General features: G+C 38.5%; 1 protein-coding gene across 11 annotated transcripts in view; it reads right to left on the reverse strand.

The window, feature by feature from the left end:
* Nucleotides 1-25,073, reverse strand: part of mctp1a (multiple C2 domains, transmembrane 1a) — a 129,979-nt gene that overhangs the window by 94,972 nt on the left and 9,934 nt on the right. For 8 of the 11 annotated variants that reach the window (XM_067520724.1, XM_067520719.1, XM_067520726.1 and 5 more), the window contains exon 1: nucleotides 21,027-21,635. In XM_067520724.1, coding sequence (XP_067376825.1) covers nucleotides 21,027-21,560 — 534 coding nt within the window. In that variant the 5' untranslated portion in view covers nucleotides 21,561-21,635. Of the gene's footprint in view, nucleotides 1-2,029; nucleotides 2,991-21,026; nucleotides 21,636-24,809; nucleotides 24,988-25,073 lie in introns of those variants that run through there. The other 3 variants (XM_067520727.1, XM_067520728.1, XM_067520729.1) reach the window with 3 other exon arrangements.

The following is a 25,073-nucleotide window of genomic DNA, read 5'->3' on the forward strand; positions in this document are numbered from 1 at the left end:
GGCAAACCAAATGATTCAGTTATTCCACAGAAACACACTGTTTCACATTAAACTGCTGCTGATGCTGCACTTACATCTAAGATACACATTAGGTGTCTCCAAGGAGAATTTTAATGTGTGTATTATGTCATTTTATGTAAGGGAATAAAACACTGGATCTAAACATACTTTTTTTTATTTTATTTTTTTTTAAGTGGAGTGGTGTGAAAATGACTCTTTTTCATTATCTTTTTTTCATGCACTCATGTTGAAAACTCCACTTTAGGAATGTCCCAGTACCAATTTTTCACAGACTGAGAACAAGTACAACTACGTTCATTTGAGTACCCACTGCTACCGAGCACCAACACAAGCACTAAACTGTTTTGCATCTAGTATGAGTTTCTAAAGATTAAAAACCTCATCAATCCATTGCAGTTGAACAGATTCTTTGAGAACAGAAATTCACATGCATTCTTCTCCCAAAACAATATGGCAACAACAGTTGCAACTTTTGCTTAAAAAATCAACAAGAAAAAGAAATAAAGATGAACACATGAAGCACAGATTTATAGGGTAAGATCCAGGATGGAGAAGGTGGACAGCATGGACTGTAGAGCCTACACAGGAGTGTGAATAACTTGGAAAAATAACTTTGTAAAACAATGCAAGCTTCAACATTCTAGTTACTATATACTATAACCCTTGTTGTTGAAAACGCAAATATCGCAAAAAAAAGTAAATATCAGTATGATTGACAGTGACTAGAACTTAGCACAATAGAGCTTGCATTTGGCTTTACTTTTGCATCATCAATCATCTTCACAATCTAAACCACATTTTTCCAGCTCCACCTACCTGTGGAGGTTAACGTAGTATTGGGAGCATAGTTTTATAGGTACAAGAAAGGCAGGATTGGGCATGATGCCCAAAATTAGTATTGGCAATTGCCCAACAAAAAAAGGCATTCCTGGAAAAATTTTGCAATTTGCAACCTGCATTTGTCTGAAGAGAGCACATCAGCAGAGATGTCATCAGATCATTCCTCTTTACCCTATTCAGGTGTTCCTCTCTATTTTCACCTGCTGTAGTTTTTTTTTTCCTATCACTGTTACCCTGACTCAGTCTGATTTTCCTCCATTTACTTATAATTTATCACCTCACTCTCTCTCTTGCTTTCCTCTCCTCCTCTCCATAGTCATGGCTATTTTGCTGTTATTCTGTTCAACACCCAGCCCATACAACAAGAATAAAGGGGAAAAGGCTGTGGTTGGAGATCCAGACAGAAAGAGGGGCACATAAGCCCTCACAAAAAGGGAAAACTTTACTAGAATATCCACTTTTTTCTTTTTTTATCAGGTCAAGATAAAAGCACAATGGACAAGGTATGTTTTACACTGATCACTGTGCCCTTTGTAGTTCTTATCTTAAACTTACATTTCATGTTTGTTTTTTTTGCTTCTGTTCATCCCCCTTCTTCTGTTTCTTCCAACCTTTCTAGAGTCTAACAGAAGTATCTCATGTCATACTAGAAGACAGCTAAGGTTCCACACTATTAGAAACTTGACACGACACACCTACCGCACCGCCACCCTGCTATCAACTGCCACACATACAAAACAAAAACACTTGCCTATAGTGTTGGGATGGCCAGTGCAATCTGGCTACTGGCAACACTGACAGGTGAAATGCCAAATAAACAAAGCAGGCACTCAATGTTTATGGAAATTCTTTATGAAAATCTGTTCTGCATGCAAATGTGTGAATATGCTGAAGTGATGGAAACATTTCCCTGATGAAAATCACATTTAAATACCTTCATCGTCAGACCTACCTACCTACGGGAATAATCTTGGATAAAGGAATGGTCCTTTACAGCCACTGTTTTCCTTGACACTCAATACACAAGCATGTATAAAACAACAAAAAAATAGCTTCTAAGGAAAAAACAGCAGGTAGACAGTCAAAACAGCATTGTACACGTGGATATGTGCTGCTGTGTGTGTGTGTGTGTGTGTGTGTGTGTGTGTGTGTGTGTTCGAATACCTACAGTAAGGCTTTGTCCCACAGATGAGAAAGGCAGTGCTAACATCCAGACACTGAACAAGCTCCCCTGTACTGCTGCTGCTGCTGCTGCTGCTGTTGGCTTACTCTCCTATACGAGAGAGAGAGACACACACACACACACACACACACAACACACACACAAGCTCCCTCTATAGCTAGCTCTCACACACACACACACACACACACACACATACACACACACAGAGCAAAGGACAACCAGCTGTGAGGGTCTTGAATCTTCCCCATCCAGTCTTTCAGCCTCACAACTCTGCAGATGCTCTCCCCCTCCCTCTCCCCGTCTCTCTCTCTCTCTCTCTGTCATTCATGCATACACAACTGTGCAGAGATGCTCACTGTACGCTGACTAATCGGCTGGGATTGAACAATTTCAAAAACATTAAGAGGGGCACAACCAGGAACTCACATACAGCTGATGTCTCAAACATCTGCAGATGTTTAGGCAGTGATAGTCATGGTTTTATCTTCTAATCCTATCAGCCAACAGTGCATCTGATAAAGAGTAATAACTAGTAACAGAAACAAGGTTAACTGTGGAAACAAAAAACAGCATAAAAAATGTGTACAAAAGCTTTAGGCCACCTTAACTGACTTCTAATTCCACTGCAGGCCATCAGGGCCAAGGTTGCTAAACCACAACACATGGACAGGAGGAGCTGGGAATCAAACTACCAACACTGGCGCGCACACCTGTCCACATGCCCATGTGATTAGCTCCTTTTTTATTTGCAGTTAGGATGCAAAGTTTGGTCACATCTTCTAATTCACAGTTTAACACTATCTCCAATCTGACTAAGTATAAATTAAGATGTTGGAAACGCCTCTTTGAGTGTGCAGGACTAGATTAATCATAAAACTTAAAGCCATAAAAATTTGTTTATACTGCACAAATTCTATAACCACAATTTGTTTTCTGCTGTATATTTATGCATAATTACACTTAATTTATCCTTCTTGTCATTCTTGAAAATTTCAATTTTGTTCCCCCTGTCCCCCCTTTCCAAAGCTACATTTTGTGTGGTGAGCAACTCCTTTACTGTTGAATAATAGAAGAGCTTAAACCCTTTCCCTGAAACTAATTACCACCAATGCTACCCTGCTGAGAGGGTACGTACCTAGGTAATACAGGCTTTTCGACTTTAGATGACCAATCAAGGTTTAAGAAACATTGAATAAAAGTACTGATGTGTGGAAAAAACATCTAAATGGCCTTAAGTAATGAACCCATTTATTTATTTCATCTCACACATGTGCCAAGTGCTCCTCACAAGGAGACATCAGAGAAACCAAAAGTGTAATAATGGGAAAAAGGCAAATGTTCACTTGCCAAGTTAAAAAGTGATGTTTTATAGTGAAGCATTAAAGAACTGCTATAAAATAGTGAGGTGATGTACATGTAACATAGATGAACAATATGGATTTGATCTTGGCAGATTTGGGATAACAAACTTTAAAAGATGACAGCAGAACAGGAAGTCACAATAACAGGAAAAGGCTCTGGGGCAGATATGACCAGGAAGAAAGAGTTAAATGATACAAGGAAATAGAAACATAAATGTAAAACATGAAATCATCTAATGGCACAGAGAAAAAAAGAAACAGCTGTTACGGTCCCACAACAGGAAGAACATACACTTCTTCCTCTTTGGTTAAACACGTTTCTGATTTCTTTGCATCTGAAATGCAAAACAGGGTTATTACCAAGCCAGACAAGGATGGAGGAGACAGTCTGCTTCCTCTCAGTGACAGCTCTGCAGAGTCACGACAAAACTCTGTCGAGGCAAAGTAAATACAGGGAGGTGTGTGTGTGTTTGTGTGTGTCCACATGTTCTTAAATTACAATACAGCCAGACCCCAGTACACGACAGCTGTCCCTTTCATGTGTGCTGTTATATGAAGCCTGTTCAGGGTTAGGTCTGTCAGCAGGAGATGACTTCAGTTGCTGAATTGAATCCAATACAACACACCTCACTGCCTAGAGCACAACAGAAAAACAGAGTAAACTGAAATTCGCCCACGTCTCTCAAATAAAAAAGCAACAACAAAATGGTTTCTTATGCCTCAGTGGGCTCTTTAATAAAACTCATTGTCCTTAGGCTAAACAACTCTGACAGGCTTAGAAATGGCATAACCAAGTGTTGTGCAACTCAGAGAAAACGTAATGTATATGACACGTAACATGTGCAATAGGTTATGTGTGTATTTGTAGTCCATCAGTGGTCACCTTCATGAACTGTATTTTTAGCAAATGTAGCTATTCAATAAAGTTTTATGCTTGTGTAAACACCATAGCATCCCAGCGTTGCTTGCGGTAACAAACACCTGTCTTTGCACACACAAACATGCAATAAAATATGTGAGTTTGTTTTTTTCTACACACACTCGTGCAGATATGTGATAAACAAACACACCCATATGATGCCTCCATCCTTGCCTGAATTTCCCATGTTGGCATGTCTGCACTGCCAAACCCTGGAGTGTGTACCATCTGTCTGCTCATTACTCACCACACATGACAGAGTATACACATATACACAAACAACATAACATCAGTCAAATACACACTTAACATTTCAGCCATTAACACCGCATGACATGACAGACAGTGGACCTGACACAAGCTCCTCTACAAGCTTCATCTTTCCCATCAGTCTTCTATTGCTGCAGTGATATCACAGGACGAAATAAGAATAGGTATAAGCTTTATCAGAGCTGGGCGAGGCATGGTGGCCATGAGGGAGGCAGACAGATGGACAGGGAGAGGAGAGGAAGTGATAGAGAGACTGACAGGAAGACAAGCGCACTGTCACAAAGAATTGTGACAAGAAATAATTGTTTATTTTCAAACCCCATACCTCATAGCAAGCTTGTGACATTTACTCTTGAATTCAATAATCAAATCAAACAAACTGAAAGCAGCCAGCAGGAGTACACTCTGCATACAGTTACAGAGATCAACCAATAGCTATCCCAGCAGGAAATGGAGGAGCTCACCATGATCACAGGTTGGTACATGCAATGATTTTTCCAAGTTTTGCCCTTTCGTCTCACTACTGCTCCTGTGATTGCACTCACTGCTCATCAATTAATTCCTATTCTCTTGCTTTGACTCTTTCTCCTCTTCTTTTTTTAACATACAGCATCTAATTTTTTACTTCCTCTTAGACATAGCATCAAAAACTTGACTTTTGTTTGTTTGTGTGTTTAGACTTTAAAGCTGTAATATAAAATGACTGTAAATGACCTGCTATAAACTGATAAATGAAATAGATGAATTACTGGCAAGATGACATGACTTTTTTGTAAAGATTAAAATCTAAGTTGATTTTCAAGCTGCTTTCCATAGCTTTAGTTTAGGCTGTTATGTACATGAATGGTTTTAAACTTCTCTATGACTCTCTCTGAAGATATTCCTCTGCTTCTAGCTGAAAAACTTCCAGATCACATCACCCAGAGGATTTTTTCCATCATTAAGAGTTCGGATAATATCATCTGGAGAAGCTCTAGAAAAGCAGGTTGGCCATGATAACAAATTCCTTAGTGTGTGTGACGAGATAACATAGTCTGAACTGAAGGTTCCTTCAAGTGATGTCATCTCGAAGCGTTTTTAGCTGAAAGACGAAGGGAAAAACGAAGGGAAGTTTAATGGCATTCATTCACATGTACTAGTCAAAAAAGAACCAAAAGAAGCAAGTTCAATATTAGTGTAGGGGATCTTTAATGTTTGATCTAACTTTTCACAATCTCAAGTCAGGCTGTCCTACAATGTTGAAGGCCAATGTCACTCCACTATGTTGTGTTTACCACACAGTATGATGGTCACTGGAATTATTTTATAATTTTTATAGATATATACCAAACTGTGACTTTTAAAATCACACAAATGTAAAAACTGCTGTTAATCAATTTGTGATCGATACCTGATCAACAAACTTTAGTATCAGTCCGACACCCACTCATGGATCATGTAATAATACCAATAATATTAATAATAATAATAATAATAATAACCTCAACAATACCTCAACTCGCTCATTCAAGTGTACAATCCCGCTGCAGTCTGCCAACGAACGACGTCTGGTGGTCGCAGCACCGCACAGAAGACACCAAGCAAAACTTTTTAGCGCAATGATTCCACGATGGTGGAACGAGCTACCAAACTCTGCACGCTCAGCTGACTCTCTCCCAATATTAAAAAAGCTACTGAAAACAGAACTCTTCCGCATCTTCCTATGCACTTAAATCTCTTAAGTAAAATAAAATAAAAAAATTCCTTTCTGCTCCTTCTCGCACTTGCATCTCATGAACTGTGAGCACTTTTCTGATAGGACTTTGCTTTGATGTTTTCTTCTTGACTTAGATTTTTGCTTGCCTTGTACCTCACTTGTAAGTTGCTTTGGATAAAAGCGTCTGCTAAATGACGAAATGTAAATGTAATAATAATAGTAGTAGTGGTAGTTGTTATTATTATTAGGATTAGTAAAATTTATTTATCTATTATTTGATTTGTCAAGAGAGATCACTGAGATGACCACAACATACTGAGCACTGGGAAACTGATTAGCACAATACAAACTACAACACTGATTAGTTTATAAAGACAATTCACAGAACAACTGATAATTAAAATGTAATTTAAAAACTTCTACAGTGAGGAAACATGAGGAAACTAAAATATGATGTAAAATGCGTCATGACTGACAATTTGAAAATAAATCACACACACTAAATTTGTGTCATTTTAAAGAATTTTATGTGTGTGAGATCTAAGATTTGTTATTTTCTTCATTATAATTAGCTTTTGACAGCTGTAATAAAATGAGCCAAAACAGGTACGGCAGACATCCCTCAATGATGTAAAAGTGCTACTGGCAATAATTAGAGGCAAGTATCATCAGTACTAATGCAGTGCAAGATGGTGTAAAATGAAATTACATGAGCAAGAAAAACAGGCAATTTAAGGTAAAAATAAATTAGCAAAAACGCAAATTAATGTAACACAAAAGGGGGACTGGTGGTTCAATGAGCAGAGCATTGTGTTGGGATGCAGAAGGGCAAAGGATCGAATCCCACCCCACCAGGTGTGGCCCCAAAGGCCACCGTGGTGCTGGTCCAGAGCCCGGATAAAGCGGCAGGGTTGTGGCAGGAAGGGAATCCAGCCTAAAAACTCATGCCAAATCAACGTGGCAACCCCGGAAGGGACAAGCCGAAAGCCGTTGATCAAAAAAATAACCAAGTAAAACATAGTACAACATATCAAAGAACACACCAGAACTAAAAAAGGGTGTGGACAGAGTGGTTTAAGACTCAGCAGAGAAAGGCTAAAAAAAAAAGCCACAATGTGACATAATCTAGTTTAAAGCGGAGAATCCCCAGTGGCAGCCAACAGAGGAGGCCCACACACTGGGAGCTAGGCCAGATACTGAATACCTCTCCTGGGCGAATACTGCTTCCCCTGGATCTATAGATCTTAGTCCTCTGTTTACTTTTGTCTCCGTCCATGTCTGGCTTTGTCAGTCTTTCTCCTCTATCCCTCCTTGACTTTGCTTGGTTCATCACTTGCTGCTTGTACTACTATCACGCTTTTGATTGGGTTGATCAGGTGCCCAACCTTTGTGTCTACCCGTTGTCTCCTTTCTCCTTTGATCTGTCAGGGTTCTTGGGCGGCTTCTGTTTCAGACAGAATGCCAACTGGCATTCAGCATCTCAACAACAACATTGAAGTGAAACATAAAGACAAAGTAAAAGTGAATGGTCACTACAGTAAATTAGAGGACAAAAGATGTAAACTTAAATTAAATTCTGAATAGTCAAAGTAATATGAGAGTTAGTAATTTGCACACAAAATACAGTATTTACAGTATATATACAAAATTAAAACCATGTTTGTAGTGTTGCAAAATTCAAATCGGAGCATTTGGTAGAAAACCCCTAAAACTATACTCTGCTTAGTCCAATAAGCTAATAAAAGTGTCTGCTGACTAATTTTATGACTAATTTTAAAAAGGGGATTGAGAACTGTGGTGTGTTTAGGCTATAATATTCTGTCATCTTTCTTTTCCTCAGGATCTGACTGTTTGTCAGTATCTGCTGTTACTGTAATCCAATCTTTTCCCTCTTTAAAAAACAGATTCAACACAGCAAACAGTCACTCTCACAACGATTCAGTTAAAAAGCCTTGAGCTGAGGGAGACAGTAGCACAATATGTGCAGTGCTGTTATATTAGTTTTGCATATTTTACAGTTAACTTGAAGCTGAAGATCAGTTTAAACTTCTATTTTTGTGTCAAATAAGCAACTTTCTCATGTATATAAATCTGTTTGTATTTTGGAAGACCCACTGAACTAAAATTTAAATTAAGTAGACCCTGAGATAAGTTTAGTTAAAATGACTTGTACAAGAATTCTATGTTGAATTCAGAATTTTTCCCTTTGGTTAATCTCTCTCAAATTACAGCAGAAACATTCTGAATTAGCTCCCCTTTGAATTTAGAGAGTACGCTTCATACCTTTCTAATGCACCCAATGGTGCAGAAATATACGAGTCAAATTCCCTGGTCTTTTCTTTACTGGATGATGTGTTTAATCTGAAGCCAGAGAAAAATGTCACAGTCTATCTGCTCTGAGTACAGATGGGTTTTATGTGTGTCAGCAAGTGAACATTTTGTCCCTGAAGTTGATTTGTTGGAAACACAAAACATGGGTAAGTGTGAAGATGTGAGTAACTTTTTTATGGACCAATCTGTAATGGCTAGATGACTGGTTGAGAACAAAACTGCAGCTTTTGCAGTATGTTCTCAATCTGCAGTGGTCAGGATCTACCAAAAGTCGTCCAAGAAAGAACAAACGGGGACAGGGTCACGGGCAACCAAGGCTGGCCTCTATATTCCAGTACAGTAGAACTTTACTTTAGCTCAAATTGCTGAAAAAGTTAATGCTCGTTTTAACCTAAAGGTGTTGCAGGTGTCAAAAAACACACAGTACATCTCAGTTTGCTGCATAGCCGTAGATTGGTCAGGGTGCCCATACTGACTCATGTCCACCGCCAAAAGCAGCAAAGCATCCTTTTAGTATAACAATCATCAGAACTAAACCAGAGAGCAATGTAAGAACTGTGCCCTTTAGCTCTCAGCCAGATGATGCTCCCTGCCACACTGAAAAATGCTTCAAAAATGGTTTGAGAAACACAACAAGTTAGAGGTGTTAAGATGACATTCAAATTCTCCAGATCTCAATCCAGTGGAGCATCTATAAGATGGGCTGGAAAAACAGTTTAGACCCATGAAGGCCCCATCTTACAGGGCTTCAAGGACCTGCTACTGACGACTTGATGCCAGGGTACCAGGCAAATCTTTAGAGGCTTAATAGAGCCCATGCCGTGTTTTATTGGCAAAAGTAGGATTATTAGGAGGGTGGCCAGATGTTAAGGCTGATCTATGTGTGAAATTCATGTATTTTTTTGTGCTTTGAGCAGTTTTAACAACAATGGAGACAGTTTTAGTTTGGAGAAAATGCCATGCAAATGCCAACGCAACATGTACTCAATAGTCACATGGAAGGTACAATTCCTATTATTTTCTGCATGTACAGTGTTAGAGCAGGCAGAAGTATCCCAGATTACCGCAAATGGACATACAAGTCTGTTGACTCGTAAGTACCAAAAACTAATTAAATAAACTAAGCAAAAACAGTCTCCTTCATTGATTAAAAATAGTACAAGACAATGAGTCCCAAGAAATTCTGAGGAAGCTAATGTAGTACTCTCATGAACAGAAACTTGAAATTTAAACTGACAATAATATATCAGGTAATACTAATGTGTAATTATCTACAGTCACTGGAGATTGTCTGACCTCTAAATGATGATTTCTCCCTGTGTGACTACTGAATTGTACAAAACTGTGAGCTAAGAATGAAGCCTTCACACTTTGCTTTTGTGATCAATGATTCGTTTTTATTGCTATGAAGCTCCACAGCAGCTGGACTGGAAATAGCTTGGCATGGCATTATGTTATCTAAAGGAAATTTGCAACAGACAGTAAGATACCTACAAGTATATATAACTGTCATTTCTATACATAAACATAAATAAAGACTAGTAATATATATATATATATATATATATATATATATATATACACACACACACACACACACACACACACACACAAACAGAAATACAGGACTTATAATAGCTATGTTGTGTTTTGCTACTTGAGGATAGGATAGGCAATTCCTTAGACATCCAGGGATTGTTCCCCCACACAATGTGTCATCAAAGCAGCCTACACTCCAGACCTGAGCAATTAAAGTAGCAAGCCATACAAGTTTCACCTAGTGAATCATCTTCTTTGATTATGTCAGCACCCACATGCATACTCATACCACCACATGGTTCTATAACAACCACTGAGAGCTCACTGGTCCCTTCAAACTCATCCTTGTTAAATCTTCAATAATTTAAAAACTGTCCTTGATGATTAGGACCTACTGTCTCATTTTCATTTACAAGAGCTCTGCAGTGACATTACGAGACAAACCTGTCCAGCAGAACTAATCAATCATTAAAAGATATTTGATGAAACCTATCCTAAAAGTATAAAGTGAAAAAACTTCCTTATGTAACAACACTGTTTATTGTAAATATTAGAAGTTGACATTAGTGATTTTAAAGGAGCTACTACTACAAAACTAGAGGATTGCTTAATCTCCTATGCTTCAGCCCTAAACATAGCAAAATGTGATACACTGTGAACAGACGTGGTAGAAGTGCACAGAGTAATTAATTTAAAAAAGGTCAAAGATCCCTGTTAAAGCTCATTTTAACTATTTTATGTGCTGGTTAAACCATAATGCTACATTAGCATTTATTAGTTCATTTTGTACCATCTTTATATCAAAACCACAAGGTGGTGTTAATGTTGCAGCTCATTTGGTGTACATTTTTTACCTTCCATGAGCATGACACCAAGGTTGCAGCTGTAGCCATGTATCTAAACATAAACTAATTAAAAGTTTAATCTGATCTTTGCTAACACAAAAACACTGTACCTTAAGATCAAGTTGTAAAAATTTTAAGTAATTAAGTAAAGCAATTAAGAAGCACATGAGCATAAAGTGGAGTGTCATAGCAAAGATTCTGAATACAGACTTACTTTATCAATAGCAGATTAAGACAGAGAAAGACAGGGCTGAGCAGATGGCTAATAGAAAGTAACATTCTCAGTTTAGAGATGATGACTGACACATTAGTGCCACTGTTAAGCAATACTAAAATAAGCTACTGAAGATTCTCTCTAGAGACAGACTGTAAATGATTACTGACTTCAGTCACATAAATGTGGATTACACAGCAGATGAGATCCGCACACAAAAAAAGGGAAGTGACAAAAGTACAAAAATGCCCGAGGATCCCCCATTTATTTTAACTATGTACGAAATTTGCAGTAAATGTTTCTTAGAGGATCTTTTTGCCGTCCTTAATTTTTTTTATCCAAAAGTGTGTGGATTCCACCTACTATGCCAGTCAACATTCTAAACACTAAGGAGGACAGAAAAAAAATATTCAACAGCACATATATTTTAATATTAGAATATCTAATGGGTAAATGTCTTGCCTCAGTATGTAAGATGCGAGGAGTGTGTATAGTGTACTATATGGTGTGTTCGCCATTTTGTAGTAGTGTCTGAATGTAGTGTGCAAAATGGAACAAAAAAGTACATGGCATGTACGCTACTTTCTGCGAACAGTCCCACAATGTCATGTTTCCTGTTTTAGAGATAATAAAATTACAGTCGCATGGCTCGAACAGCTGTTAGTAATGACGCAATTAGACAACGGTTAGTGAATGTCTGAAGCCTCAACTGACTGCTTACTATTAAGTGCACTACTTGGTTTACATTACTGTATATAGGGAGTAGTGAATTAGTGAATAATGACAGATTTTGAACAGAGCCATGGACTAAAGAACCAATTAGTACCTACAACAATATAGCAATACAATAGCAGATTTTTATACTATACCACTGGAAATTGGAATCCTTGCCTTACAGTTTCCAATGTTGAACTAACTACTGCAGACCAATAAGTTAACACATATTTGTTTATGAATATGGTCAAGCACAGAAAACCTGCCAAAATGAACAGGAATGTGACCCACTTTTTATTAATAATGTTAGTAATAATCCTCCTGAGATGGAGAATAAAGAATTAGACACATGCATTTTCTGAAAGAGATTTTTTACAGATATTAATTATAAAATAATACATCTGCATAACATTTCAAATGTATGCAACTGTGAACATACACACACATGTATGGGCATTCAAATTTAAAAACAAATCTGGAATGTTTTCCTCCTTCCTTTGCACCTCTTTCTTACCATATCCCTCTCCACAAACTATAGAAATCATTTGAATGTACATAAGAAATAAGGGAAGCCCCAACTTCATAACCTAGTACATAATCTAGACTGTCAAACGTCAAACACAGCAAAATACAAAATACACTTAAACATAAACTAGCTTTACTATTTCTTGTATGCCGATGCAAACACACCTGCAGAAGGTGAAACTATTGAAACTCCTATACCTTAAAGTATGACTGCAAATTAGAAAACAAAATACTAAAATGAGATTAAAATATGTTTCCATGTACATACAATTACTTAACTTCACCTATACTAAAGACACCATGATTTACGAAATTTGTCCAATTGCTAAAATAACAGTTTAGACTGAATAAAAAGTGCATTTTAATCAGAGAGTGGGACTGCAGATTGTGCATTAAGTGTAGAGCGTGGTAATGGTTTGATATTAATTTAAGACAAAGCATGCCATCTACTTAGCCAAAAACCTCTCCAATCACTTCCTGCCAGTTTTCTGTCTTCTCTCCAGACGCACTTAAACTTTGCACCAATAGGTGGCGCTAAATCCCTTCTGAAGAGTAGTCAAATTCAGCAACACTACCAGCAGTCAGTAAAGTTCACAAACCATCAAGCAGAGTACCCACTGATTTCATGCTTCTTTAGTTTATCAGCTGTAACTCAGTCTGCATGCAGAGACAGTATCCCAGAATGCAGGCAGAGAAATGATGGAGTGATTTTTCTGACTCTGCTGTGGCTCACACTTCGCTAACGTCATGATCATGTGCCAAAAACCCAAGCAATGCCCCTGAATAAAACCATACACCACGAAAGATGATCACAAAAACATCCAGTTAAACAATTGTGAATGTAAACATCTGAATTCAGTGTGAGTCTTCACCCATACAAATATTTTTGCAGTTTAAAAACAAAAACCATACAGAATCTACTGAGTTTGTTTACATTTTCTATATCGTGGCCTTAATAAAAACACAACTTCAGCATTAAAACTGCACTGTCACTGCCATAATATGCAGCTTTTGGGAATCAAGTTAGCTTAGAATCTATCCATACCTTTTTATTACTAACATTACTAACAAAATAGAGACTCATCTGAAAGATCCTGTATATCTAGTTGTATTTAGCTGTTTCCTTTCACACCAATGTTTCAGGACAGCAGCAGTCACACCTAGGTTGTGACTGTGCTCCATGTTGGGGTGTCAAACCTATAGGCAAAGAAACTAAGAGCGGTTGGAGTTGAGTTAACCTACCTGAATCTCAATTATCACCTTTGTAAGAAAATTCTAATTATTTTGTTTACAGTTAATATGTATATTTTAGTAGTGATATTGTTATATTGTGCCTCTTTTCTTATCTCTAGCTAAAAAACAAAGTAAAAATATTTATACAGCTCTTTTCTACCTGTGGTATTGCAATATTTTGTGTACATATATATGCTTTTATTAAAATGTAAATAATGTGAATTATTGACAATAACACACAATAACAATATCCTTTAAAAGATAATCTCTATAAACCTTGGTTGTATTTCTGCTACGAACAACAGTAACAGTACAATTTACGATTGCATTGAGCAAACCCCACAGTGGAATCATAAGGCTTTCTACATAAGCCATGTTAATTAATCTAGTGGTGAATTTTTGTCTATCAAGAACATTAAACCAAACAACCAGAGATACTTATAGTTGTAAAAATTAGTAAAGTTATCCTGTAACAACTGGTATAAATGGGCACAGAAACCATAACCATAAACCAGTTCCTTGATTTAAGATAATGTGACTATGTATTTTTAAAGAAACTGAAATAAAAAGAGTGTCTGAAACATAAACAGTCATACATGTTTCATCCCAGACCCGTACAAACACTGTTTTGGTTCTATAAATATTTTTGTAAGCCCTAAAGATTTAAGTAAAACTATAGTTTATATCCTTACACTGCTTTGCCAAATAATCAAATGTTTCATCAAAAACAGCAAGGTGGTAAAAAATATAACACTTCCCCACCCATCCACCATGGGCCACCTTGGTGCTGGTCCCAAGCCTGGACAAATTAGGCATCCTGTTCCTTTTTTATGTAGTAACTGTTTATATTATTAAGTTGCAATCTCAGCTCCAGGGAAGACAAAAAAACATTAATCCTTTCTAGAAACAATACACAACAGAGTTTGGTATACATGCACTAAATAGGCTATTTGAAGCTCATATAATGTATCGGGATGATGCAAGTAAATCAGCGAATTTAATAGATTTCTTGAGTGGCTTTAAACAACATTCAGATTTAACAACATGTATATTTAAGAGAATGTATTGACACATGAACAGTAAGACAGAATGAGAGACACACATTTTAAAATACAGAGAGTCCATCTGCCTACCCAGCCCCTATATTGATCTTAGTAGGCTGCTGGAACACTTAGTTTGACTCACTGACTATTGGGACAAATTGATTTATGCTACAAGGAACCTCATTTGCAAATGTTCAATATCTACTCACCACTGAGGAAGTGGAGTCTACATTGAGTTGCAAATTATCTGTTTGATTATCATGAGCAGTAGGGAAAACATCCCACAGCCTTTGCTCGGCACATGTTGTTTTTGCGTGGAAAAAATGACCACAGCCACCTGTGTCATATTATTGTTGTCTATCTGCCTCTGTGTGCATGGGTTTGTCATTCATTGTGCACATCTTACCCATTTATATGTCATGAATCAGCTGTTACACTGTTAATTTTTCAAAACATCTGAAATAGAGGTTAAACAAGAATAAAACAACCAGCCGGCAGTGCAGTGTTGTTTGGGCTCTTACAAAACAGGCAAATTACACTCAACATTCACTCAAAAAAAAACAAAAAACAAACACTTATCCATTTCCTGATATTCATCATATGTCACACAACAAAATATTGTTTGATGTCACATGTAATCTGACCAGCCTCCACACACATATATACACAGGCACTCTCAAACACACACACACACACACACACACACACACCCCTCCTTCTCACATTTTGGTCTGCCTTGACACAGTCATGATTACACTATGTGAAAGGGCAGCATTAAGAGTTAGAGAGCTAATTCCCTGGCTCCAACTATTGATTTAAAGGCTGACGCTACTTGCTTTCTCATTTTCTGTCTGACAATCATATCTCCTATCACTTTTGGCCTTTATTTAATGATAAATAGATGTTGCCGTGTGACAAGAAATAAAGAAGATGCCAGTCAGCTGTGCACAACATCATAGCTGAGTCATTTTTTCAGTTTGTATTGTCATGGCTAACCTTGTTCACAATAACTTATGGGGTTCTGACTAGTAAGTGTATGGTAGTGCATGTCTGTGTATTGCTTAGCTGCATGAACATGTGGTGTATGTGTGTGTGTTTGAGAGAGAGAGAGAGATTGTGTAATTAATGGGGTGAGTTTAGACTGAAGAGAACAATGCTGGAGGGTAGCACAATGTCACAGTGCAGAGCTCCCATCTTGCAGTACACAAACTGTTCTTCTGACAGGTTAGAATATATCTAAGATTTGTCCTCAGAATGCTCTTGTATAGGAAAAGTAACATTATCAGGGAGGCGAAGACTGAAATCAGAAAAAAGGAGATGTAAGATGAATCTAGTAGAAAACGAAGGTAAAAATATCCCTCGCAGAATGTTTTTCTTATTTGGCTCACTGAGGGCAAGACCTTACAGAAACACAAAGTGTGTGGCCTTGCTGTAGGGACACTTAGTGCTGAAACCTGACAGCTAAATTAATCCAAGCTTTGTTGGTTTCAGTGGATATACAAAGAGAATTTGCAGCTTTTGCATATAGGCCACTCAACATCATTTTACACTCATTAACCAGTGGCACCCTGCTGTTAGGTCACTGCTTCATAGCATAGCTAACAGATAAATAATTTTCCCATGGCCCCAAGCAGTATATCTTCAAATGCTGAAAACTTTTAATGACACAGTGGAAGCAAATCTCTTGGGCATAATTCTCATCTAAATTAAAGCTCCAAATTGCACTTCTATTTAGACAGAAACAGTCAAATGATCCCTCACAGGATGTTCCCAGATGTTGATCCCAGACATAAAGACACACTGGGCACTACACGCCACTTAATCACAAATTGAGAGCTAAAACTCATCAACGTCTCCAAATGGTGTCAGTCACACTTTCACCAATGTTAAGTTTTTATTCTGCTTCTTTTTGCCTTAACAGCCTCGAGGTCAGCATCAATCATGCGCCTGTCAGTGTCTTTTACATCCAATTCCTCCCTGAGCTGCAGTCAGGAGCTAGAGGTTGTTCACATGTGTCCATCATGTTGTTCTCATTGCCCAACTCTGATAACTGTCAAATACTTTAGAGCATATGACTCATTTTACAGTCATTGCATTACCAAAAGTGAACAACTACATTCATCCCAAAAGGTACAGCGTTTGATATGACAAGTGTACTGCAAACTTTGTTCATCCAAACAGAGGTGTACAGCATTACCTCAAAATATTACCATTCACTTTGTCTTTCAGACAACTGCATGAATGGAAATACCCACCGCACATGTTTTACATTGGATATATTTAGCAATAGATTGTCAGCGTATAGTCTCTGTGACACAAAAACCTACTTTCCTGAATCATAATTGTTAAATATTTTATAGTACTCCATATGACCAGTGCAGAAGGAACAAGGAATGAGGAAAGCAAGAAGAAACTGGTAGTAGATTGCAGCCTGCTGATATTTTTTCTTTCTTCTTCAAATAGGCAGTTTTGTTTAGAGCAAGTATTTATCTTTCCTTACAAGAGTTGTGAAAATCAAGTGCTTGTAAAGAAAATTAAATATAATTCCACATTTAAAGAGAACACTATATGCTGTAAAAAAAAAACGATTTGGTTAACTTTCATGTTTAAATGTGGGGACAAGGATCCCACTAACAAGACTGAAGGTTATAAAGAAATGTGACCAATAACTAACTTTACAGTTTCAGGTTGATCCCATTGAGGTCTGTTGGCGTTTAGCGTTAGCTCACTTACCCGGTTGGAGTTGCTGGCTGCACACACCGATTTCCTTATTACATAAATCTCAGGACCATAAACAGCTACACATTAATTGACATAACTTAGGAAAGCATCCCAAGGAAGACGGGTAACATTCCAGTTTGACTCACCAGTAAATTGCATGTGTTGGACCATGTCAGAAAGGTCAGTCCATTGTTAGGCCCCCTCAAAGCGCAGCAGTGTGTCGAGGTTTGGTAAAGAAAATGTCCCCAAGTTGGGAAAAGGCTACTACCCACAAATTAAGCTAATCTATAAAAGAAGCTAACCTTAACAGCGGGCAAAATAATGTGAGGCATGTCCTTGCCCTTGTCACGCTGTCCTCACAAGCCGTATTTTGTCATTTAGCTGAATAGTGCTGTGGCTTTAGAAGCGATCAGAGGCTGATTAGCTTTTAGCTAACAATTAGCAGCTAAAGTCTTGGCACCGTTCACCTCTGATCTAGGGTTGTTTCTTTCGCGTTTATTTCTTCGGGTGCAGCAACACCACTCTCTGTTCTCTATACCGGGTGGCGCGTGGACTAAATTGTGAGGACAAAACATTTTCTAACGTCAAACTTCTGTGTAATCGTTAGCTAATTAAGTAAATAAATTCTCGTGAGCAGTTGGTTCCCGTCCCAAAAGCTGAATGAACAAAAATATCTGCGTAAAAACCTGACATTTAGCTTCGTTTCTACACCTTCATTGTTCTCACCTTCTTTTTTCTGGTCAAAATTACCATTCCTAGAAATTTTAAACACTTGCAGGCATTTATCAGTGGTGATCTTAATTACATAACTTGTCACTTTTCCACTCTTAACCGGCAAAGAATGCGTTAACATGCACAATCTTCTTATCTAACGTTGGTGCAGATGGAAAATGTGTCGAGTGAAACTGAGGGGGGCACTGGAATTCAAAACGTGCAACTTGTAATTACTGGATCTACTTGTGAAAATGACTTTTAAAATAATGGACTTGGAACTGAGTTCATTCAGGATAATAAGGACTGTGTGAGACTGAGCTCACCAGAGAGGCACAAAAGATTGCCAGATATTGAAGTGTAAGCTCATCTGACCCAAGCACTGGGGAAATACACTAACTGGCCACTTAGGTACAACCTGTACAATCTGATGCGACCTAGTACAGCAGCTCTGCCATGAATTCTACTGTTACAATGTTGTAATTTCTCAGTTTTTAGGCGGAACACGTCAGAAAGGTAATAATTCTAATATGTGTTTATTATTGAGGTCAAAGTGGGTAGTGGAAGAGGTAGTGGTTTGACTGAAGAAGAAGAGGGGGTTCTAAAGTTTTGGCCCCTCTCAATTATTTTAAATACAGTGGTCAAAACTTTAGAACTATGAACCTCTTCTTATAATATATGCATATCTAACGTTTATTGCATTTAATGTAAAGATGAAGCTACACTAAAATTATGTGCCAATGACTGACTGTGTTTTAGAACAAACACATGTATAGGAAACTGAAAATGTATTAAAATGTATGTTAATCCAATAAAGCCTATTAGTTCAGGAAACTATGTAGAATGAACATATAAAACATTGTAGTTAGAAAGACAAAATAAACTATAAAATCACTTTTTGTTTGTTATGTTCCATATATTCTTGGTTAATTTCTGATATTGAGGCTTTTAGTTCATGCCCTCAATTTAGAAATGAGAAGTTATATATGCACCCACATAATGCTTGGTATGTGAATGATTGTAAAAGTGTGTGACCTTGAGTTATAATCCTTGTAGGATCAGGAAAGTGTTTAGGCAGCACATACTGTAAATGCATTGTCATTATACATTGGCAAATAAATGCGATGAGCATGCATCAAATACTGGAATTGTGAAAATGCATCAACAACAGAAATTTTAAGCTACATTATATGTCTCTGATAAGTTTATTTCAGTCTCATTTTTCAGGTACTTGTTTTTCCCTCATTTCAATAAAGCATGTCTTATCTCATCTATTTTCCTTTACTCTGTCTTGACTTCTTTTCCTTTCATATTTATCTTTTATCAAACATTATCTTAACTCATTTAACCTCATCTCCTCCCTTCATCACCCCTCATCTTGTGCTTCTTTACCTAATTTCTAGCTTCTCTAACCTCATTAGTACATATACAACCATTGACATATATTATATATTACAATGGTACATGTACACAAATATGCTCAAAAGACATCCACAAGAAATTACTATAAAAATGTAGTTTTCACCAATCGATCTGTTTATAACAGGAATATGGAAAATCCCAAAATTTAACAACACAAGCCTCGATAAACATTGCAACAATAGGAGGTAACTAATGGCTCACACTAAATGCTAAACTTCATTTGGGAAAGTGAGATCTCAGTGTATTATGTAACTGACCTGCTAAGGGCTGTGATGAATCTGCAAAATCAATTTCAGTGAAGCCAATCATACTTGCTTTCTTGTACCTCTTGTCCAGAGTGCTCTGCACTGCTTCTATAGAGAATTAATGGATAGTAGATCTTTGGCCCTAATGTCAGTGTGCAGAAGTAGACTATATACTATAGTCAATCACTTTTAGACGGCAATCTGGATAATGTTCTGAAATAAATCTGGAGCAATTAAAGTGTGGTGAGAAAAGCTTTACAATAACAGCTGTCACTGAAACAGAATGCACTTATTGACTCTATGTAATATTGCATAATTAACAGTGCTGTTAAATATTAGAATTGCATGTCTCAAATAAGATGACCCACTTTCAGCCTAGGGCTATTAAGGCACAAGGCATGGGTCCAAGCATGACTTAAAAGACAGACCAGAAATGGACTGGGCTATGATTTGACCTAGACATAAACATTAGTATTTTCTTTTACACCCTGTAGGTGTACTGGATCCAATTTTTCAATCTGGCTTACTCTAGCTGACATAAACCCTTTAACACAATATCTTCTTGGTAAACTGACTCAGCACGGTGAGTGATGAGGGAATCTACCTGTCATCAGTCTGCAACACTATGGGTGGTGTGCCTAATATTTGTGTGCCAACTGGGCCACTTTTAATGTACACTAAAGACCTGGTGAACCCTTGTGCCCTCCTGAGCCTGTAGCAAATTTAGTGCACAGGCTGGAACACCAATGCACTGTAAAGCCGCTACCTACACCTACACTGCAAAACTGTGACGAAAAGGACATGAGCAGGTAAAAGGAGACTGTTCAGACCAGATACCCTGTGTCAGAGTCAGATCCATTGAAAAAAATGACCTTACTCAGCCAGGCAACTGCATGTGGTGACTGTGACTAAAACTAACTAGTTGTAATAATCAAACAGGCCGACTTTGCTGTGGTCGTAGTCAATTGGCCCATAGAGCCCTCGAAGCTAGAAGGCACAGTAAAGAGAGCAGTGAACGGACGAGCGCATCACATGATAAGTGCAGTTAGTAGCTACGTTGCAACCCCATATTCATGAATCGTGTCTTTTATGTCCAGTGTTTTGTAGCAAGTATTTGTGGATTTGACCTATTCAGTCGACTTACTGCCGAAAATCTACAAGATGCATGTTTTCCCACACGCGTCTTTACTCACAGAATCGCTTGCGTTTTTACGCAGCTGCTCCTCCTCTCCCACCTCGACGGCTGGGTCCATCACTAGTTTCTCGAAACACGCCGAGCCAAGAGAGGAGCTCTTCTGCTGGTACGTGATCAGCTGGGATACGGGGAGCTTGGGGCTTCCGTGCGTCCCCAGCTCAGGCTTGCTTCCCATGGTCCCCGAAGCTGCGCCAAGAGGCTTTAAAAGATGCTGTCCGTCTGTGCTGCTGCACGGGACCGCGTCGCTTCCGAGACACTTCTCTCCTTCAAAAGGCACTGGGGAAGAGGAGCGCAGATTCGGCTGAGACGACGAAAATACGCGGTCCAACTGTTTCTTTTTCCTCTTAAACATCCACAGCCCCGATTCCTTTTTGCTGCCTTCCGCGCCCCCGGCACCGCGACGCTCCGATCCGAGTTTAGGACTGAGCCATGGCTTGGTTTTCTCTTGGAAATTCTTCCACATTCTCCGCTGATAGGACAGAGACTCCTGTCCTTTGGATGCGCTCTCATCCTTGGCTGATTTTTGCTCCATGGTGCCTGTGCAGCAGCCAGCCAGCCTGAGCACGCTCTGTATAGTGGAAGGATGTCACAGTTGAGCTGCTGTAGCCCGGGGGCACTTCCACTGATGATCAGTTTTGAGAGCCAAGAAGGAAACGTACAGTGTGATGATGAAGGGGGTGTTAGTTTTCCAACAAACCTTTGATAAAGCCTATGCTGGATGCACCATAAATGCTATGCCACTCTGGACTCGCTCGTTGCAGGTTTGTCTCACCTCTGTGTTGAAGGAACACATGCAGTGACTTTTGCAAGATTAGAAAAAAATCTCGAAAGATGCTCCGCTTGTTTGTTGTCTGTCTATAGGTCCTTCGTCACCCACTGTGCTAAACCAAGGTTTAGGCAAACTTCCCCGTTAATTGTTCTATTCAAATGAAGGACGAAGGCTGTACCGCGCCTCCCTCTGGCCAACGTTGTCACTTGACTGGATAATCTGTATGCTGGTGATTGCATAACACAACCCTCACTGCCTTGTGGAGATGTTCATAAGTGTGGATTCCTTGTCGTCCCCATCTAAGTGTACACTGTAGGGTTATATTTAGACATGTGTTCCTTTGTGCAGGCCTTTTTCAGGCTCTACACGTCCCATCTAAAGCACTGACCCAGCTAAAGGTTTTAAAACATTGTTTCTTGTGTGTCATGTAAATGTTTTTTCACTGTAGGCATGACTGGATATGTTCTCTCAATTTCATAGGTAAGACTTAAGTGAATGGTATTACCCACACACAGCAGGGAGCTGTGTGCTCAACACAGCAGTGCTCAACAGTCTCTTCTCTTTTCAGTTACCATGCTGCTTGTGTATATTAACTCATTGCATCTTTCCTCTGGCGCTTATTTTACTGCTGGCCTGTTCCATCCCTCTAATTATAACTGTACCCACATTCAAACAAATACAATCAAAGAAAATTAAAGAGTGAATATTTGTCTTCATATAACACTTTGTAGAACAGATGTAAAAACACACTTAAAAGAAAAAAATATTTATTTCTTTATAAAAATAATATATAAAATGGGATGAAGAGGGGAAGTGATTTTCAAAGTTTACTGTTTGTATGGACATTAATTCATGTGAAAGGTCCAATATGAACATGGAGTCACTGGTAGGAATGCTGTTGAAGCTGTGTGTGGCTCTGATTACATCTTCTAACTTGAGATTTTGACTTTGCCCCCATAATAATGACCCCATAGTGACTTATACATAGGATAATGCCCTAATTTTCTTTCTTTCTGTATATTAAACACTGGAAGAGTAGCGAACAACAGGATTTTGTATGGCTTGGGTAATTCAGATTGATATCTCATACATCTCATGAAACAAAACAGACTCCTTAAAAATAAGAGAGCACTGGCACTGGCAGTAACAGTCAATGGTGCTGAACCCCTCTTTCATTTAGACTGATGGAAATGTGAGCTTGTGAGCCAAACTGTTCCGTTCAGCTGCCATCGTTTTTTCTATTGAGCTAGCATGGATAAGTGATGAGTCTGCAGTGAACAGACCATCCCTCCTAATCATTCTGGTCCTGTTGATAGTAGAATAATCCACAGTGTGTGTGGCTGTGCACACCCACACCTACTAACAGACACTGCAATTGCATGTGTTTCAATGCCAATTGTAGAGCAACTTTACTGATACGGTATTTGAATGTTTGGTGTTGATTAAAATATTTTTGTTGTTTGCGGTGAAACAGCAAAAGGTGGGCCACTAAACCAACGCCTTTACTGATTTGGCCAACGTTATCTACTGTGTATGGTAACGTCAAATACTTCAGTGCTTCAGCCACAAGAAGCACAAGAATCATCAGGTTTTACTGTTTTCTTCAAACAGCTATAACTACTACTCTCCTTTCGGCTTATCCCGTGAGTTCAGGGTCGCCACAGCGGATCATTGTTCACATGTTTATTTGGCGGACAATGATCACAGTTTTTACGCCGGATGCCCTTCCTGACGCAACCCTCCCCAATTTCTACCGGGCTTGGACCGGCACTGCAGAGGGGAATGGGCTGTTAGGGGTTCAGTGTCTTGCCCAGGGACACTTCGACATTCGAACCACTCACCTTGTGGCCCATAGACAACTGCTTTTACCAACTGAGCTATAGCTACCCTCAAACAGCTATAAAAGGGCTAGAATTTATATTTTTACCTTACAATGTCTTAGTTGACTCCAATATTCAAACAACACTTTAAACTTTTTACAATATTTCATTACAATATAAAGTATGACTACTGACTAGCATGTGCTGCCCATGTCTAAGAGTCAAAGAGCCCAGCCACCATTACCAAAGCAAAAAGTATATTTACATTTATTTTAAATAGAAATTTGGAAACGTAAACACTTGTTTTTATGCATGAGAGTTTTTATTTGGATCATTATTAGCTTTTATGAAGATTCTGGAAACATAGTACCCTCATAATTGGGATGAGTGTTATCAATGATTTTCCTGATATTGAATAGGTGAATAGCTGACTTTATAGCATTCCCAGGACCACAACAATATTTATGCTTAACTGACACAAGAGAGACTGGGAGACTGGTGAAAGTCGAAGGAAGGATCAATGAAGCCAAATAAAGTGAGGTACATGAAGAAACCCTGCTCCAGAGTCCCTGAGATCTGAGTCTATGGTGAAGGTTAAACCTTTCAGCTCAACATAACCTGTGGTATAAAGCCAAGATGACATTGGAGTGGCTTTAGGACAGGTCACTGACTGTCCTTAAGACAGAGCATGTGTTGTAAAGCCCAGACTTAAAACCTATAGAATATTTGTGGAGAGACCTAAAGATGGCACTTCACTTTCCACCCAGTCGTTGCAAAAGTTGCATTTTTTTTCAATTTCAGATTGGAAATGTTTGGTTATTGGCAGCTTACCTCTCTGAAGCACAAGGTGGGACTAAACTTCTATTCTTCTACAACAATAGCATCAATCTTCTCTTATTGGTGTGATTGGAGATGAAAAAGATTTCCGCGAAGTGAAATCAAATGTAAGTATTATGCATTTGTAATGTGCACCGTAAGTAGCAGCATTCAGATGGACTGTCTTATTCAAAAGTACATAACAAAACTCAGTTACTTAATTCAATTCAATTCAATTCAACTTTATATATATAACGCCAATTCACACCAAAGTCATCTCAAGGGACTTTGCAGAATAAAGTCAACACTATAAAAATGAAACCCAACATTTGCCTCTTGAGCAAGCCCTAGGCAGCAGTGGAGTTGAAAAACTCACTTTAAGGGATGAAATCTCCTCCAGAACCAGGTTCAGGGTGGCGGCCATCTGCCTTGCCCGGTTGGGGTGAGTGGAAAATGGAGAGAGAAAGGAAAAATGCAACAAAAAGTAACAACAAAACCTTGGGCAGGTTGGTAGGACCAGCTGTGCACTGGAAAAGCTCCAAAGCTGGGGACACCTGCAGAAAGGGACAGAGAGGAAGACAGAGAGGAATAAAGACAACTACAGGGAAGAAGACACAAAGTTAATGCCATACAGTGTTGA

Source organism: Channa argus, chromosome 11 (assembly GCF_033026475.1).
Source record: "Channa argus isolate prfri chromosome 11, Channa argus male v1.0, whole genome shotgun sequence".
Lineage (NCBI taxonomy): Eukaryota > Metazoa > Chordata > Actinopteri > Anabantiformes > Channidae > Channa > Channa argus.